Here is a 16,258-nt window from a genome sequence, read left to right as displayed (position 1 = left end):
GAAAATGCAAATGTAACTTGAAAAGTGCCCCTTCTGAGTCTGAGCAATTACTTGCGCACTTCAATACCTGGTTCATTGTCAGCATAGCCACTTGGTTAAAAAGCATGTTTGCCTTTGAAATGGAGATCACTTCTGCTTCTGGTTGGCTGGCTTGGTGGGTAATGAGAAAATATTTCGCTTTTCCAGGGAAGCAAGCAGCTGTTGAACAACTATCCTGTCTACATAACGAGCAAACAGTGGGATGAGGCTGTAAATTCTTCAAAGAAAGATGGGAGACGGCTCCTTCGATACCTCATCAGATTTGTTTTCACAACCGATGAGCTTAAGTACTCATGCGGCCTTGGGAAAAGGAAAAGGTCAGTGCAGTCAGGAGAGACAGGTCCCGAAAGACGCCCTCTGGATCCAGTTAAAGTAACATGCCTCCGAGGTACTGCATCCTTCCGCTCAGTGTCACCATCTGTGATCTCATTTCACCGCATTGGCTGTGGCTCTCCCCGTACAAGTGTTCAGCCTTCTGTATTTTGATTTCTTTCTGCTGAGAACGTCTAGGCTTCATGTGGCCCATCTACTCAGTCTTGAGAAGCTCTTTTAAAAACCTCCGTTTGCCTTAGCGTTGTTGTTCTCACTTAGTGGTACATAAGCATCGCATAGCACCTCATGTTTCACGCTTCAAATTCAGATTTTCTTTGCTGCCAGAGAAGGCCACCTCCAGCAAAACTGGAGCATAGGGGAACACACAGAAGAAGGGAAGGCATGGAAATTTTTTTTAATGGGTAAAATGTTACCTCATTTCCAGTTCTAGTTTGTGTCCCCTTCTAATACCTTCTCAAGAATACTTGGTCCAACTCCTTCAATTTGTTTAGGATTAATTCTCCTTAATGCTAAAATACACCTTGCCCAGTAAAACATTTTTCTTTTGGTTAAAAAAGCTTCTAAATTAAATGTACTGCGGAGATAATACGACTTCAGCAGTATTAATAGCTGATTACTTTGCAGTTGATCTGCACTATTGTAGGCCAGGCAGAGGGGTGGGAAGGAGGAATCAGGAGGTATCCAGTTGATTCAGCAAGTGCAAATACAGACCTAGACAAATAGAAGTGTTATAGTGCCAACAAAACATTGTTCATACCTGAAAAATCCATATCAAAAAGCTCAATATTAACCTACAGTTCAGTGGCAGTTTTATTGGCTGGAAAGACTTAATATTGATTTACTCAAATAGGGATAAAAATTATTCCTGGTGAGGAAATCACAGTAAAAAAAAAAAGCCGGATTATCACTGCTAAGGCCCTGGTTATTGGAAAGAATACTCTACTTCTGCACTCCCTCCTGAGATTCCCACGGTGATTCTGGACATTATGTGCCTAGGATGCATATGTAGTTTTTGTTAGCAGCTGAGATTGCCTAGACCTACCGCCAGACATTCTGATTCAGAAGGGATGGGGCAGGCATGTGTGGTTCCTAGATCAAGACAACCTTAGGTGCTTATTATGCACACATGGCCCACGATTCAGGAAGCCATCTGAGATGAAAATGCCTGTATTTACTAGGCACAAGTGCTCCAGCACACCTCCTAGTAGTTGGTCTGAATATTCCACTTAATCAGAGTGACTAGGTGGTAGAAATTTCCAGGGTCTGTCCTGCCAAACTAGCCATAGTTTTCTGTATTCCCTGACATCATCAGAGATGATGGAGTTACTCACCAAGAGGCAGTGTTGAGCTTGGGGGCTTGACCGATGTCCTGTCTGTGTGTACTCAAGGGAGTTGCCTTTGGGCTTATAAAGGAGCCAAATAAGGGGTCTCATTGCTGTATCATTTTCCAGAAATTCTTACTCAACATTTTACATTTCTATAGCAAGTCATTAGAACTGATGGATTAAAATACATCCCAGAGAACTAGTGCTGCTGCTCTGGAAACACTGCAGGAGCCACTGTCACACTGACGCCTGATGCAGTCCAGGCTGCCTAACCAGAGACTGCTGTCTCCAGCTCATTTTTCACTTAGGGCCACAATGAGTGGACCTCCATCCAGCTTTTGGTTGGGAAATACGTAGTCAAGATATGGTGATTGTGTTGGAGGCAGCTGCGACAGTTCACTCTTCCGGGCATGTTAATTGCTTTTTGGTAAAATTAAATATTTAGAGGAGATAGCATGTAAAAAATATTTGTCAGCCCATGTATAGAAATGACATTTTCAGAAATAAGTATAGCTAATCGCACAACATTCTCAGAACATGGGTACCTTTTCCGAACTAACACTTAGGCACCTCCTCAGTCATTAAGACTGTAATTTTATTGTACTCCATCTTCAGATTAGTAGCTGGTTAAAGAATACCATGCTAATGGTATTTGCTGTGCTTCTGGAGATAGTAACATTCTCAAAATGTGAGCAGGTAACAACTTGGGTTTTGAAATCTATCTCCTTGACTTACACCAGACATGGTGCATCCCATGCCTTACAAATCAAATTTACCTTTTATTTCAACAGCAAATGTTCCTTAGAGGGATTACCCTCTTACTTATGCAATTTTTTTTTTTTTACTTTTGCACATGAGAAGAAAATTTGTATGGAATAAATTGGGTCTAATGAGTGACATCATCATGGCATTGCATTGGATTTCCCATAAAGCTTTTCTTATAGAGCTTCTGTTAAAGTTTGAGCAGCCTGACCTATCATCTTCTGCAAAAACCAGCTGTTTTTTTCTCTCTCTCTCTTTTTGATGTTGTGTATATTCCTGCAGAATTCATTAGGATGCATTGTACTTCCAACCCCGATTGGTGGATGCCCTCGGAGGAGCAGATAAACAAAGTGTTCAGCGACGCTGTCGGTCACGCCCGACAGGGGCGGGCGGTGGGGACTTTCCTGCACAACGGTGGCTCATTTTATGAAGGGATCGATCACCAGGCTTCTCAGGATGAAGTCTTCAATAAAAGTTCCCAGGATGGATCTGGGGATTAGTGGACAGAATCTTCCTGTTGTAGCAGCTGGTCCTCTCAAGAGTTCCAATTGTGAATGTCCTGTTCCTGTCACCTGAGAGTCCAAAGCCTGTCATTCTGCCATACTCTACACATTCTCAGCTGCCACAGTACCCAAATAGAAATCCATTTTAGGGTTGTTTGGGAAGTCTATGGCACCTACAACAGACTTTTGGAATATTATATTATAAAAAGAAAAAACTACATCTGATTTTTAAATGATTACTAGCTAGGTGGTGAGGGTGAAAAAATAGGTGAGCTCCTAGTTACCTTTCTGAAATCTTCAAACTCTGCTACCTGGGCAGAGATAGTCCTCAAGGTAGGCTGGGGTAGTGTTTCTGCCCATGGGAGAAGGTGGAGACATAGAGTTGTGTTAAGGGACAAGAAGCAAACATTCTCTTAATTGAAATAAGTGTGTCTTTATGTTTTCCAAAGACTTGACTTCATATTTCTCGGCAAAGACATAGGATAGATGACATCATATACCATTTTGACATTAATAATGTCTGTTACTAAAAGGAAACCAGAGAACAGAGGCAACTTCTACAGACAGTGATTAATTACAGGTCAGCTGTTTTTCTGTTGTTTAAAAACCACTGTGTTGATCAAGAAGGCACTATTTGATCTCTGGAGTTTACAAACAGTAGTCGTTTTTCATTGTTAGTCAAGAAACATCCAAAGATCCAAAACCATTTTCAAATGCTCAGTTTTGTAGATTAATAAATCCGTAGTTTCCATAGCCTTAAATCAGGCTTTGTTGACACAATGCCAAAGTGATGGGTAGAACAATGAAAATTTAAAGCAATTAGTTGTTTGGTGCACTGAAGACCAAACAAGTGGTGTGACTGATGGTATTCGCTCAATTGACTAGATGTTCTGGCATTGTATACACACAGCTTCAAGGCCATTCTGACAACTATGCAATGGGCTTGTCAGTAATTGCTCTGAAATTTGAGGGTCTTTCTCTGCTGAGCTGATCTTTAGAATTTGTGTGAAACTTGTTTCCCATTGTCCTTGATGAAAACGTTTCATCCCCTCCGTGCCTCCTTTTCCCCAATGTTCCCCTTAGCTATGGCTAAGTCAGCACTGTGCCGCTCCCACCCACTATCCCCTGGTTAATTTGTTGAGTTCCATATGTGAAATTAGTGGTATCTTTGGAACCTTTCCATATTGGCAAATGCTATAGAGGTGCTAGAGTCATTATTTCTGAGGGCTTCCTGTTTGGACTCAGTAGAGGCTTTCTTTACCAAACTAGTCCAGATTACTACATTCTTTGTAGAGTAAAGGGCTAAATGGACAGCGTTTATTGAAGGCTACTAATGTCATCTACAGACATGACCAAGGGTTTTGAAAATTGGTTGGAGATTCAGGTTAATGAGCATCCATTGATAAAGGGTTTTTGGGCTATTTTTGTCAACATAAACTCATAAATTGTCCTTTAGATTTAATATTTAGTTTGCATTCACTATATACATAGTCCTAGAAACAGGTCTTTCTGTAGCTTTTGTTTATTAGCTTTTTTGTATTACTAGAATTCATCCATTGAAAAGTTTAATGTTTATGGAGATGGTCATCTGTCAGATCTGCTCAGTGATGTAGTGGGAACTAATATTTCAATCCTGTTTTGAGAAAATTAACTAAAATTTGTCAGATCTATTCAATGGTATAGGGATAACTAATATTCAATCCTATTTGGGGCAAATTAGCTAAAATTTGGAAGTAAAAGAAATGATATGGGCAAATGCCATGTTCTTACGGCAACCATGAGACCAGTATCTTCAGCTATCCAAGGAAGAAAGATACCTCTTAAAGCATTTTTAGAGGTCCGAGAAGTCAGTGTCTGTCTTATAAGATTCTTTGAAACATGACATCTTTGCTAGAAGAAAAACACCACCATAGCCTCATCTGTTTCTCCATCTTAACTTAATTTTTCATTGGCCTTAAGTTGTCCTTACTGCTGAATACATTGTTCTGTTTTTCTAAAGCAACAATATTTGATCACTGCCTTTAAGAAAAACAGACTAGCCCTTCTTGTTTTTCTGGAAGTTTGAGGGTCCTGAATATTTCTTCATATCCAAATATCATCTTGGAGCCCTATCGTGCTGGTCTTTGCTGAGGCTGATGAGAGCACTTTCTGCACCCGTGCTCCATGGCCGTACATGACAACGCACCTGCACCACTGCTGCAAGGGCAGGGGACAGCAGCCTGTGTTTTGGCTGTCACTGTTATCTCCTGAGAAGGCTGCTGTCCCAGGTTTGCACACCACCTTTGTTCCAAAGTTACACATGGTCTCTTCCTCCCTCGCACCCATTCCAGGTTAATCATTTCTCTATCAGCTGTTTCTCCATCAACAAATTCTGAATGTTGAGACTAATTGTTGGGCATCTCTTTTGCACAAGGCTGACAGACTCCATACTCAGCATCACACAGCCAGTTCTAACTCCTCTCCTGGGTCTAGGACCTACGACTTCTGCCTGAGTGAGATGTTCCTGCGACTTTTGCCCCTGAGTGAGATATTGCACTGTACTTCTACTGTTTGTGTAACTGCTGGGTTCCTTTAGCCAAGCCTAGCGTCTGACGCAGGCACTAGCAGCCACTGAGGCTATGATACAGCATCATTGTGGACACTGCTGGCTCCTCTCCTTGGGACATATCCACACTGCTACTTGAGCTTCACCTTTAAGGCTAGTATGTACGTAAGTTCACAGTGGTTGTTTGCATGGTCTCCTCTTCTTTAAATCAGGACCTACAAAGGATGTTCATTTGTTTTTTGACAAGGCCCATTGGGCCTCTATGTAGCCAGATTAAAAGCTCACTCACTAAGATCAGATGCTGTCATTGCTCTGTGAGCCTTTCAGTTGAAATCCTTGGAGACTTGAAGGTGTTGCTTATTATTTTGATTTGATTTTCTGCGTCTTTATCTGGCAAATGGACAGATTGCTCTCACAAGAAACTTAGTCATGTCAGCTTTTAGAGTCCTTCTTGAGTCATGTTAGCATTGGTGGTGTAAAATAGATTGAGTTAAAACAGCTCAGGATGCAGCTATGCCCCCACTTAATTGGTGAGAGGAGGAGGTCACGGGGCTGGCTTGACAACAAAGACTAAATGTGGCTTTTTTGTCAGTGACTGGGTGTGGTCCATAAGCAGAAGAGCCATACGTACAAAAAGTGACAAGTGTCCTGTGTTTTCCAAATTAAAATCTTGTTACAAAGATCATGCTGGCTTTTCACAGTGAGCTGAAGCCCCAAGCTCAGTTCCAGCTAGGCTCAGGATGACCCTCAATGATGTGTATTGGATAGTGTAGGCCAGGAGCCTGTGGAGGGGACCAGTATTTTGCAAGCAGTTACTAAAGTCACATTTCTCACGGACTCTTGACGGTGTATTGTTCAAAATCTCACGGCTTAACGTTACTGTTAAACGCTTTCAAGAAAAACTGTAACCGTTTCACTTTTACAATTACTTTCTCGTTTCACTTGAACATTTTACAAGTACTTTCCTTATTTACTTGAAAATATTTCCTCTAGCCCTTGAACCCGGGCATCACTTTTTTGGTTTTCCTCATTCCACCACAGCATTTAGGTGACCGTTACCATTTATGTTTCATTAAGCTTCACTAGGAATGTAGGGATAATGTTAGAGCATTTGCAGAAAATTGTTATCTCCTTTTGGAGGGGATTCGAGACATATATGTAGCTACTTCACAGCTGTAGAGTTAGTGGGTGATTGTGTATTCTGCATTGTTCCTTATCCCGTTTGTCAGTGACAGACACATTGACATAAGAGATTCCTTCGGGATTATAAAGAGAGATAAATTATTAACCATTTTTTATTTGATCCAACTACTCCATGTCCCATCAACTAGTAGTAACTGATGTTGATAGGATTCTTTTTAAGTCCAGTAACTATTCTTGCAGTATCAGATGTTTACCCCAATTAGGCAATAACCCAGACTTGGAATCTACAAGTTTGTGATTCCTGCATTCCCCTGCCGCTCTCACTGGCTTGTTGCCTCCCTTCTGTTGCTCTCAGAAAACAGATGCAGATCAGGTAAAGATGAAACGTGCACTATATGTTCAGAAAAGCAAACATCCATGGTCCCCATTTAGATTCCATCCTTCAATTTATGCTCTAGAACCTAAACCTAATACCCATTGACTACCTCCTGAGTTTCTTAGGTTTCAATTATTTTTAAAAATCTCATCCATGGATAATAGCTTCAATTTTAGAAAAGATTTAAATGTTTAACTTTCCTCATTCAGTGCTATGTCATTTCACAGTACAGATCTGCGTTAATTTTTGACAGCTCATATATACAGATTTGTAGAAATGTAATAGAAAATGATTTTGCACATATGGTGCAAGTCTTGCTGGTGTATGTTTAATGTGGCAACACGTGCCAAAACTGTTTGGCAAAACATGTCAAATGGAGTGCTTGAGTCAGAACTCTAATGTAAATGTGTCTAAACAGCAGTATGTATCATTATGATGTATTTTTGTAAACATAGTGATGGCTTCTTTCAGTCATGTAAGTACTGGATAAAAATAACCACTTCAGTTGGAGTAATGTAGGAAAATGTCACCCAGCGGATGGATAGTCCTCTGCAAAGTTACATTGTCAGCCAGTGGCACTGGTTCTTTTATTTATGTTGGGGTTTTTTTTTTTTTTTTTTTTTTTTTTTTTTTTTTTTTTTTAAGAGGAGAGTGAAGAATTGACATCAGACAACATGGAGTGCAAAAATAATAACCCATCAATATTTGCCTTCTAAATGTAAAATGTAAAAGTTGAACTGATCTGTGTATACATTAGAGACCACTTTCACACTCCACAATATGTTCAGTTGCAGGTTAACACTGAGAGGTTGAGACTTCCCTCATCTAATGACCAGCTTGGTTAATTTGACTTCTGAAGGCACTAAATTACCAAGTCTTTGCAGTAATGGTGACCAGATTAATTTTCCTCATAACTGTCTATAGGTGTCTGATATAAGGGCTGTGTTTTTATTGAATCACAGATCCGCAAATTACAGTGAAAGCATGTCTGCTAGTAAGACTCATTTGAAAACCTGTTTATTCTTGGAATAATTGGGCCAGTACAAGTGGCCAGATGTATCCTGGCCACATTGGAAAACTATTTGGGCCCATTCAGAACCACTTAATTGCAACAACAGTAGTAACTATAGTTAATATCTATCTATTGAGTTATTGTGTGACAGTTACTTGGATAAGTACTTTAATGCATTCTCATTTTAATCCTCACAGCTACCCTATGAGGCTGTTAGTGTTCTTATCCCCCATTGTATTGATAAGGAAACTGCCCAAGGTACTCAGCTAAGAAGAGGATCACTTTGGGCATAGGAAGCAGAATGAAGAGTTCAGTCTTCCTCAGTAGTTGGAGCACAGTTCTCAAAGCCCATCAACACTTTGGAACGGATTTGTTGTTTTATTTATGCCATCAAGGGAGAGTTGATATTTGTGTATTGCTAAAAACTACTTCTAAAGTATGTCGATACTTAAGTAGGAACATACAAACCATATATCCTCTGGGATCTGCCCAGGTTTCTGTATAAGGCTTGACCTACATAAGATCCTATGATGAAGACCAGAAAACTTTTTTAAAAAGTAGGTAAATTAAAATTAAAATCACGAGTTTGTTCACATTTATCTCATAGGTTCCTAGTGCAAAAATGCAGGGAGATAAAAGCAAACATTTGAACTCAGTGAAGTGAGAGTCTTTGGGAACTCCTAGATGTTAGAAATAGCACCGGGGCATCAGGTAGCCAACGTTCAATTCACTTTTCACGTTTGTGTCTTTGTAGCTTTAGAGCTGATGAGTCTGATTGGTTTGGAAGAGAGAGTTTTAATTTATGATGTCACTGTGAGAACTGCTGTGAAAATTTTGTAAGAAAATACAGTAATCTGTTGATTCTTTCCTGTAGTTTTGGCTTTCACATCCCTTTGGCTGTGTTTAAGTTCAAGAGCATGCCAAGGCCATGAGGGTCCTGGCTTGTGCTTCTTGGGAACAGGGCATGCTAGAGGTGGGTCATGAAGCTTTCAAGGTCACTGGTCCAGCCCAACCCTGCCCAATTTAAGCATTGCCTTTATGTCTCTCCTTTCTGGAACTTCATGTAGCAGCCTAACACCGGGGCCAAGTTGCCTTTACTCTATTTTCTATGATGAATACTTGTGGAGAAACTGTGACAAATCCATTGATCCTGATATTTTTATTGTTGGAGTCTTGTTGATTCTCTATGAATAATTTTTATTTGATTGTACTGTGTAGAGTTAATACCCACTAGGGATATGTTAATAAAACTACAAATGCATAGTGTAATATAGAATAGCAAGATTTTTTTGTGAACAATTTATATAGAAGAGTAAGTTGTTTTTTAAGTGTTAGGCTCATTTCTTTTAGGAACTTAAAATGTTATAAAAGTTTTTTAAACATTCAATATTTTTAATTATAAGAGACATTTGTTACTAGAGCCAATTATTTCAGGTGTTCTAATTGGAGTGTTGATTTTATTACCTCATATACCTCTAGAATGCCACGTGTTCTGTTGGGGATAAAATTGCACAATAAATGTCAAGTCTCTGTTAAGTGTTTTAACTTGGTTTTTGCATCTTTCCGATTCATTGTAAATACTTTTCTGTTTCTTTGAATACATAACTTTTCACTCCCTGAAGCTAAGAGTTTTCTGCTTGTCTCTGAACATCAGGAAAATGTTATATGCTTAATATCCAAATACAAGATGCTCAGTTTTGTCAGGAAAGTGACCAAAAATCATCCAGAAATTCATTTGATCTAGTGAATGAAAGGGACAGCCAGTGATGAGCTCAGAGTGACATGTAGTCCAAGAGGATTTTCATACGGTATTTTATACATTCACACATAAAGCACACATGCTTGCTATTCATGGTACCATTCCATCAGGAAGAAGAAAAAAACCTATAGCTGCTACCCATGACTTTAAAAAATAAACAGATACTGATTATTTATGGTTTTTGAGCAGTGTTCTGCGTACAAAGGCAGAATAGCTGTGGCTAAATAAGGGTACGTGGTTGTGGCTTCCCACTTCTAGTTATTACATAAAATATAAATCTGACATAATCATTATCAAACAGCATAATTGAGTAACTGTTAAGTCAGACTAAGTAAAAGCTAAGACAACACACTATTTCATTTTAGGGAAAACATAAAGGTATTTTATTTTTGCCCTAGAAGATGCAAACTGTAAGATAAAGAGTTTTTGTTTTTTGTTTTGAGACAGGGTTTCACTCTGTTGCCAGTGGTTCAATCATGGCTCACTGCATTCTTGACCTTCCTGGGCTCAAGTGATCCTCCCACCTCAGTTTCCCGAGTAGTTGGGACCACAGGTGCACACCACCACATCCAGCTAATTTTTGTATTTTTTGTAGAGACGAGGTTTCACCATGTTGCCTGAGCTGGTCTTGAACTCCTGGGTTCAAGCAATCCTGCCGCTTCACCATCCCAGAGTGTTGGGATTACAGGCATGAGCCACCATGCCCAGCCTAGACAGTAATTTTGGATGGAAAAGGAATACTTTAGTCCAAATAGTTTTTGTTAGAATCAGAATATCAGTTAAAAAGAAATTAAAGCTTTTCTGAAGCATTAGAAGAGGAGTATTAAGTAATATGAGCTGTTGGATATTTTGTAGCAAAGCACACACAGGGTAAAGCTACCAATTAAAAAGTGTTAGAAACAGGCTGGGTGTGGTGGCTCACACATGTAATTTCAGCACTTTGGGAGGCCAAGGCAGGTGGATCACTTGAGGCCAGGAGTTTGAGACCAGCCTGGGCAACATGGCGAAACTCCATCTCCACTAAAAATATTAATATAAAAATTAGCTGGGCAAGGTGGTGCATGCCTGTAATCCCAGCTACTCTGGAGGCTGAGGTGGGAGGATCACTTGTGCCTGGGCAGTGGAGGTTGCAGTGAGCTGCGATGATACCACTGCACTCCAGCCTGGGGGACAGAGTGAGACCCACTTTCAAAAAAAAAAAGAGTATTGGAAACAAGTTCAGTTAGGCTGCAGAACACAAAATCAAGATGCAAAAATCGCTTGTACCTTTATACACTAGTGGTACACAATCTGAATGATATTAAGAAAACAATTTACAGTCGCTTCAGAAAGAATAAAATAGGGATAAATTTAACAAAATAAGTGCCAAACTTGTATACTGAAAAGCTACAAAACATCATTGGAAAAAATTTTAAACAACCCAAATAATGGAAAGACATCCCATGATAATGGAGTGGAAGACTTAATATTGTTAAGATGGCAGTATTCCCCGAATTGATTTATAGATTCAATGCAATTTTTATCAAAATCTCAGCTGGCTTCTTTGCAGAAATTGGCAAGATGATCCTAAAATTTATATGGAAATACAAGGAACTCAGCCAACAGAAATAAACTCTTACATTTATTATCAATTGACATTTATCAAGAGTGCCAGGACAATTCAATGGAGAAAGAATAGTCTTTTCAACAAATGGTACTGGGACAACAAGATATTCATATCCTGAAGAATGAAGTTGGATTCCTACCTCAACCTCAAAAAATAACTCAAAATGGATCATTGTTCTAAGAGCTAAAACTATAAAACACTTAGACACAGGAAGGTCTTCATCTTGGATCAGGCAAGGTTTCTTCAATATGACACCAAACGCTTTAGTGTCAAAAAAAACGTAGATCAATTGGATTTCAACAAAATGAAACTTTTGTGCTTCAAAGAACACCATGAAAAATGAAAAAAACCCACAGAATGGAAGAAAATACTTACAGATTGTATACCTCGTAAGAGACTGATGCCAGAGTATATAGAACTTAAGACTCAACAATAAGAACAAAAAGCCCCATTAGAAACAGGCAAAAGATCTGAGTATGTGTGCCCCAAGGAAGATATGCAAATGGCCAATACACACAAGAAAAGATGCTCAACACTATTAATCACTAGGGATATGTAAATCAAGTTGCAATGAGATGCCACTTCACTAGGATGGCTAAAATGAAAAAGACGGTAACCAATGTTGAGGATGTGGAGAGAGTTGAAACCCTCAAACATTGCTGGTAGGAATATGAAGTGGCACACTTTGGAAAACGCATTGGCAGTTCCTTAACAAGTTAATCATAGAGTTATTATAGGACCCAGCAATTCTTCTCATGGGTACATACTCAAAAGAATTAAAAATACGTCTACACAAAAAGTTGTACTCAAATGCTTATAGGAACGTTATTTATAATAGTTAAAAAGTGGAAATAACCCAAATGTCCATCAATTGAATGAATAAACAAAATGCATATCCAAACAATGGAATATTATTCAGCCATTAAAAAGGAATGAAGTATTAATACGTACTACAACATGAATGAACCTTCAAATTTTATGGTAAGTAAAAGAAGCCAGACAAAAAGCCATGCATTGTATGATTCCATTTACATAAAAAGTCCAGAATAGTTAAAATACTATGTAGGCAATTTTAGAGAGTGCTGCTCAGTGCATGATTTACATAATGAAGGAACCAAATATAGGATGATATAATCACTTCTAAATTTATTATACATTCATACAATATATTTGTCAAGAGCTTGATGTGCCTGGCATTGTTATAATACAGCCAATGGCTTGGCAACTATTTGAAGAAAAATGACAAAAGAGCTGTTAATTACGAGAAAATCCCAAGCTTCACTGGGCAACTTGTTCCCCCATATAAACCTGTATTCAGAAAGGTGAATCAGGTTGGGTGTGGTGACTCATGCCTATAATCCCAGTGAGGCTGGGCTAGGAGGATTGCTTGAGGCCAGGAGTTTGAGATTATCCTGGACAACACAGTGAGACTCAATCTCTTAAAAAAAATTTTTTAAGCAGAATCATATAAAATGAGAAAAATATGTGCCAGTGAATCCGTGTCTCTATTAGATGAAGCCATCTATTAGATGTGGCCATCTCTTGGTTCTGATTCAGTCCTAATGCTCTGTAGAGATATGGTCTCAGTGCCTGTAATCATTGGTCCTAATGTTTAAGAAACATGCCTGCATTTTATCTGTAAATTAAAAAAGATATAAAATTGATGTGAAAGAAGAGAAATACGCTTGTAGCCTTAAAAAGCTGCGGTAGAATAAAATACATCTAAAGTAGAATATCTTAGTGCTTGTACTTACCAGTTGTATATTTTTCACAAATTGGGTTAAACCATGGTTTTGAAATACAGCTTTAAGGTAAACATTCATTGTCATTTCACAAACATTTTATAGACCAAATTGATGCAAATTTTTTTTACAAAAATAAAAATGCATTGAGGCATGAGAATGCTTAAGAACATTCTCGTTTAAGAATGTTTAACATAATAAAAATGAAATACAGGCTGGGAGCGGTGGCTCACGCCTATAATCCCAGCACTTTGTGAGGCTGAGGTGGACAGATCAATTGAGGCTACGAGTTCAAAACCAGCCTGGTCAACATAGCGAGGTCCCTGTCTCTACAAAAAAAAAGGAAAAAAAAAAAAAAATGAGCCAGACATGGTGGCACACACCTGTAGATCCATTTACTCTGGAGGCTGAAGTGGGAGGATCACTTGAGCCCAGGAGTTTGAGGTTGCAGTAGCGCATGATCGCGGCACTGCACTTCAGCCTGGGCAACGGAGAGAGACTGCCTCAAAAAAAAAAGGAGGAAGAGGAAGAAAGAGAAGAAATATAGTTATGCACCACATGGTGACATTTTATTCAGTGACAGACTGTACATATGACAGTGGTCCCATAAGATTCTGATACTGTACTTTTACTGTACTTTGTTGAGATACATAAATACCACTGTTAGAGTTCCCTACACTGTTCAGCACAGTCACAGGCGGTACAGCAGAGATGTCCAATCCTTTGGCTTCTTTGAGCCACATCGGAAGAATTGTCTTGGACCACACATAAAATACACTAATGAGGTCGGGCGCGGTGGTTTACGCTTGTAATCCCAGCACTTTGGGAGGCTGAGGCGGGCGGATCACGAGGTCAGGAGATCCAGACCACGGTGAAACCCCGTCTCTACTAAAAATACAAAAAAATTAGCCGGGCGTGGTGGTGGGCGCCTGTAGTCCCAGCTACTCGGAGAGGCTGAGGCAGGAGAATGGCATGAGCCCGGGAGGCGGAGGTTGCAGTGAGCCGAGATCGTGCCACTGCACTCCCTCCAGCCTGGGTGACAGAGTAAGACTCCGTCTCAAAAAAAAAAAAAAAAAAAAAATACACTAATGATAGCTGATGAGCTAAAAAAAAAAAAAAAAAAAACTCATAGAGTTTTAAGAAAGTTTACAAATTTGTGTTGGGCCGCATTCAAAGCCGTCATTCAAAGCCCCGTGGGCCACGGGGGAGAAGCTTGCTGTACAGGTTTGCAGCCTAGGAGCAATACGCTGTACATAGAGTCTGGGTATGCAGTAGGCGATACCATCCAGGTTTGCGTCAGTGCTCCCTGTGATATTTGTACAACTACAGAATCACCTAATGACACATTTCTCAGAACCTGTCGTCATCATTGAGCAACGCACGACTAATGAAGAGTAGGCTGTGTGACTGAATAGAAGCAGGGGTACCAGCAAATGTAACTGGAGATACAGGCTTTTTTTTAAACCCAGGGTTTGCTTCCAGACAAAATAAGGGCTTAAATAGTGACTTTTCACTCTCCACCAGATGCTGGGGAGAAACGCAGGCCCTGCCAAGAGATGAGGAAAGGGGTATAAACGTGTATTCTAGTTTTTTTTTTGTACCGGTGACAATGATTCTTTCTCCTTCCTAGCAACACAGAAGCATTTTCAATTCAATATAAAAATATAATAATTCTATTTGATTTGGCTTAAGTTGTGTTTTCTATTAATATTTTGTGCTAAATAATTACCCATTCACTCTCTGGTGTATATTTGGATAGACTTTGTGTGTTTATGTGTTTTGAGACAGGGTCTTGCTATATTGCTCAGGCTGGAGTGCAGTGACATGATCATAGCTCACTGCAGCCTTGAACTCCTGGGCTTAAGTGATCTTCTCACCTCAGCCCCGAAGAGCTGGGACTATAGGTGTGTGCCATCATGCCTGGTTAATTTTTTTGCTTTTAATAGAGACAAGGTCTCACTGTGTTACCCAGGCTGGTTTCAACCTCCTGTCCTCAAGTGATCTTCCTGCCCTGGCCTCCTGAAGTACTGGGATTACAGGTATGAGCCACTACACCCAGTGGATGGACCTTTTTTTGCAGAAGTATGTCTATGATAGCTTTAAAATAGGTAAAGATTGGGGCTTTTACTAATCCTTTCACATTTCTCTTTAAGGATACATAATGAGGAAAATCCTCATGAATCTATGGGGAACTACAAACATTTGTTTAATGAAGAATTTTTAATACTGGTGAAAAGTATAAAGGATGCCATTTCTTTCAAGTATCAGTAATTGAGAAGTTATCAGTGTTTATCAAGTTTGATTATGATCTGCCTTGGTGTGGTTTTATCTAAATTTCTTCTACTGGGGCTTGTTGAACTCTTGGATCTGTGAGTTTATATTTTTCATCATATTTGGGAAATTTTTCAGTCACTATTTCTTCAGATATAATTTCTGTCTTCCTTCTTCCTCTTTTTCTGGCACTCAAATTACATGTTGTGGAAGGCAGAATAATGACTCACCAAAGATGTCCACACATGTTAATCCCCAGAATTTGTGAGTATGTTAGATTGCAGGGCAGGAAGGATCTTACAGGAAGATTATCTTGGATCATCTGGGAGGGCCCAAAGTAATCACAAGGGTCTTAAAAAGAGTAGGTTTGAGTGATGCAGTGTGAGGACCCCATGCTGGGTTTGAAGATGGAGGAAGGAAGCCACAAGCCACAGAATACTGGAGTCTCTAAAAGCTGGAGAAGACAAGGAAGTTGGTTCTTTCTTAGAGCCTCCTGCAATAAATGCAGCCCTGTTGACACCAGTGAGGCCCTAGTTGGACTTCTCACCTACAGAAGTATAAAATAAATTTGTGTTATTTTAAGGGGCTAAATTTGTTGTAATTTTTTACAGTAGCCATAGCGAACTAGTACGCACACATATTAGACTGATTGATGTTTTCCCATAGATCACATGGACTCTTTCTTTCTTTTCTGTCTTTGCTTTATTTTGGATAATGTGTATTTGCTTCAAGTTCACTGATCTTGTCTTTTGCTGTGCCTAATCTGCTAGTAATTCTATCCAGTGTATGACAGAGAGAGTGTCACATCTGTCCTTATTATATCTTCATTTACATTCTTGAGC

General features: G+C 39.4%; 1 protein-coding gene across 2 annotated transcripts in view; it reads left to right on the top strand.

Moving 5' to 3' along the window:
- The window catches only part of BEND4 (BEN domain containing 4), a 45,104-nt gene extending 31,581 nt beyond the window's left edge, over positions 1–13,523 (top strand). Inside the window, exons 4-5 of one of the 2 annotated variants that reach the window (XM_002814701.5) lie at positions 187–427; positions 2,742–13,523. In XM_002814701.5, the coding sequence (XP_002814747.3) occupies positions 187–427; positions 2,742–2,959 (459 nt within the window). In that variant the 3' untranslated portion in view covers positions 2,960–13,523. The remainder of the gene's footprint in view (positions 1–186; positions 428–2,741) is intronic. The other variant, XM_024245686.3, reaches the window with a different exon arrangement.
- The last annotated feature ends 2,735 nt before the right edge of the window (positions 13,524–16,258 follow it).

This window comes from Pongo abelii, chromosome 3 (genome assembly GCF_028885655.2).
Source record: "Pongo abelii isolate AG06213 chromosome 3, NHGRI_mPonAbe1-v2.0_pri, whole genome shotgun sequence".
Lineage (NCBI taxonomy): Eukaryota > Metazoa > Chordata > Mammalia > Primates > Hominidae > Pongo > Pongo abelii.
Note: the sequence above shows the minus strand (reverse complement) of the source record. Positions and strands in the feature narration are given on the sequence as shown.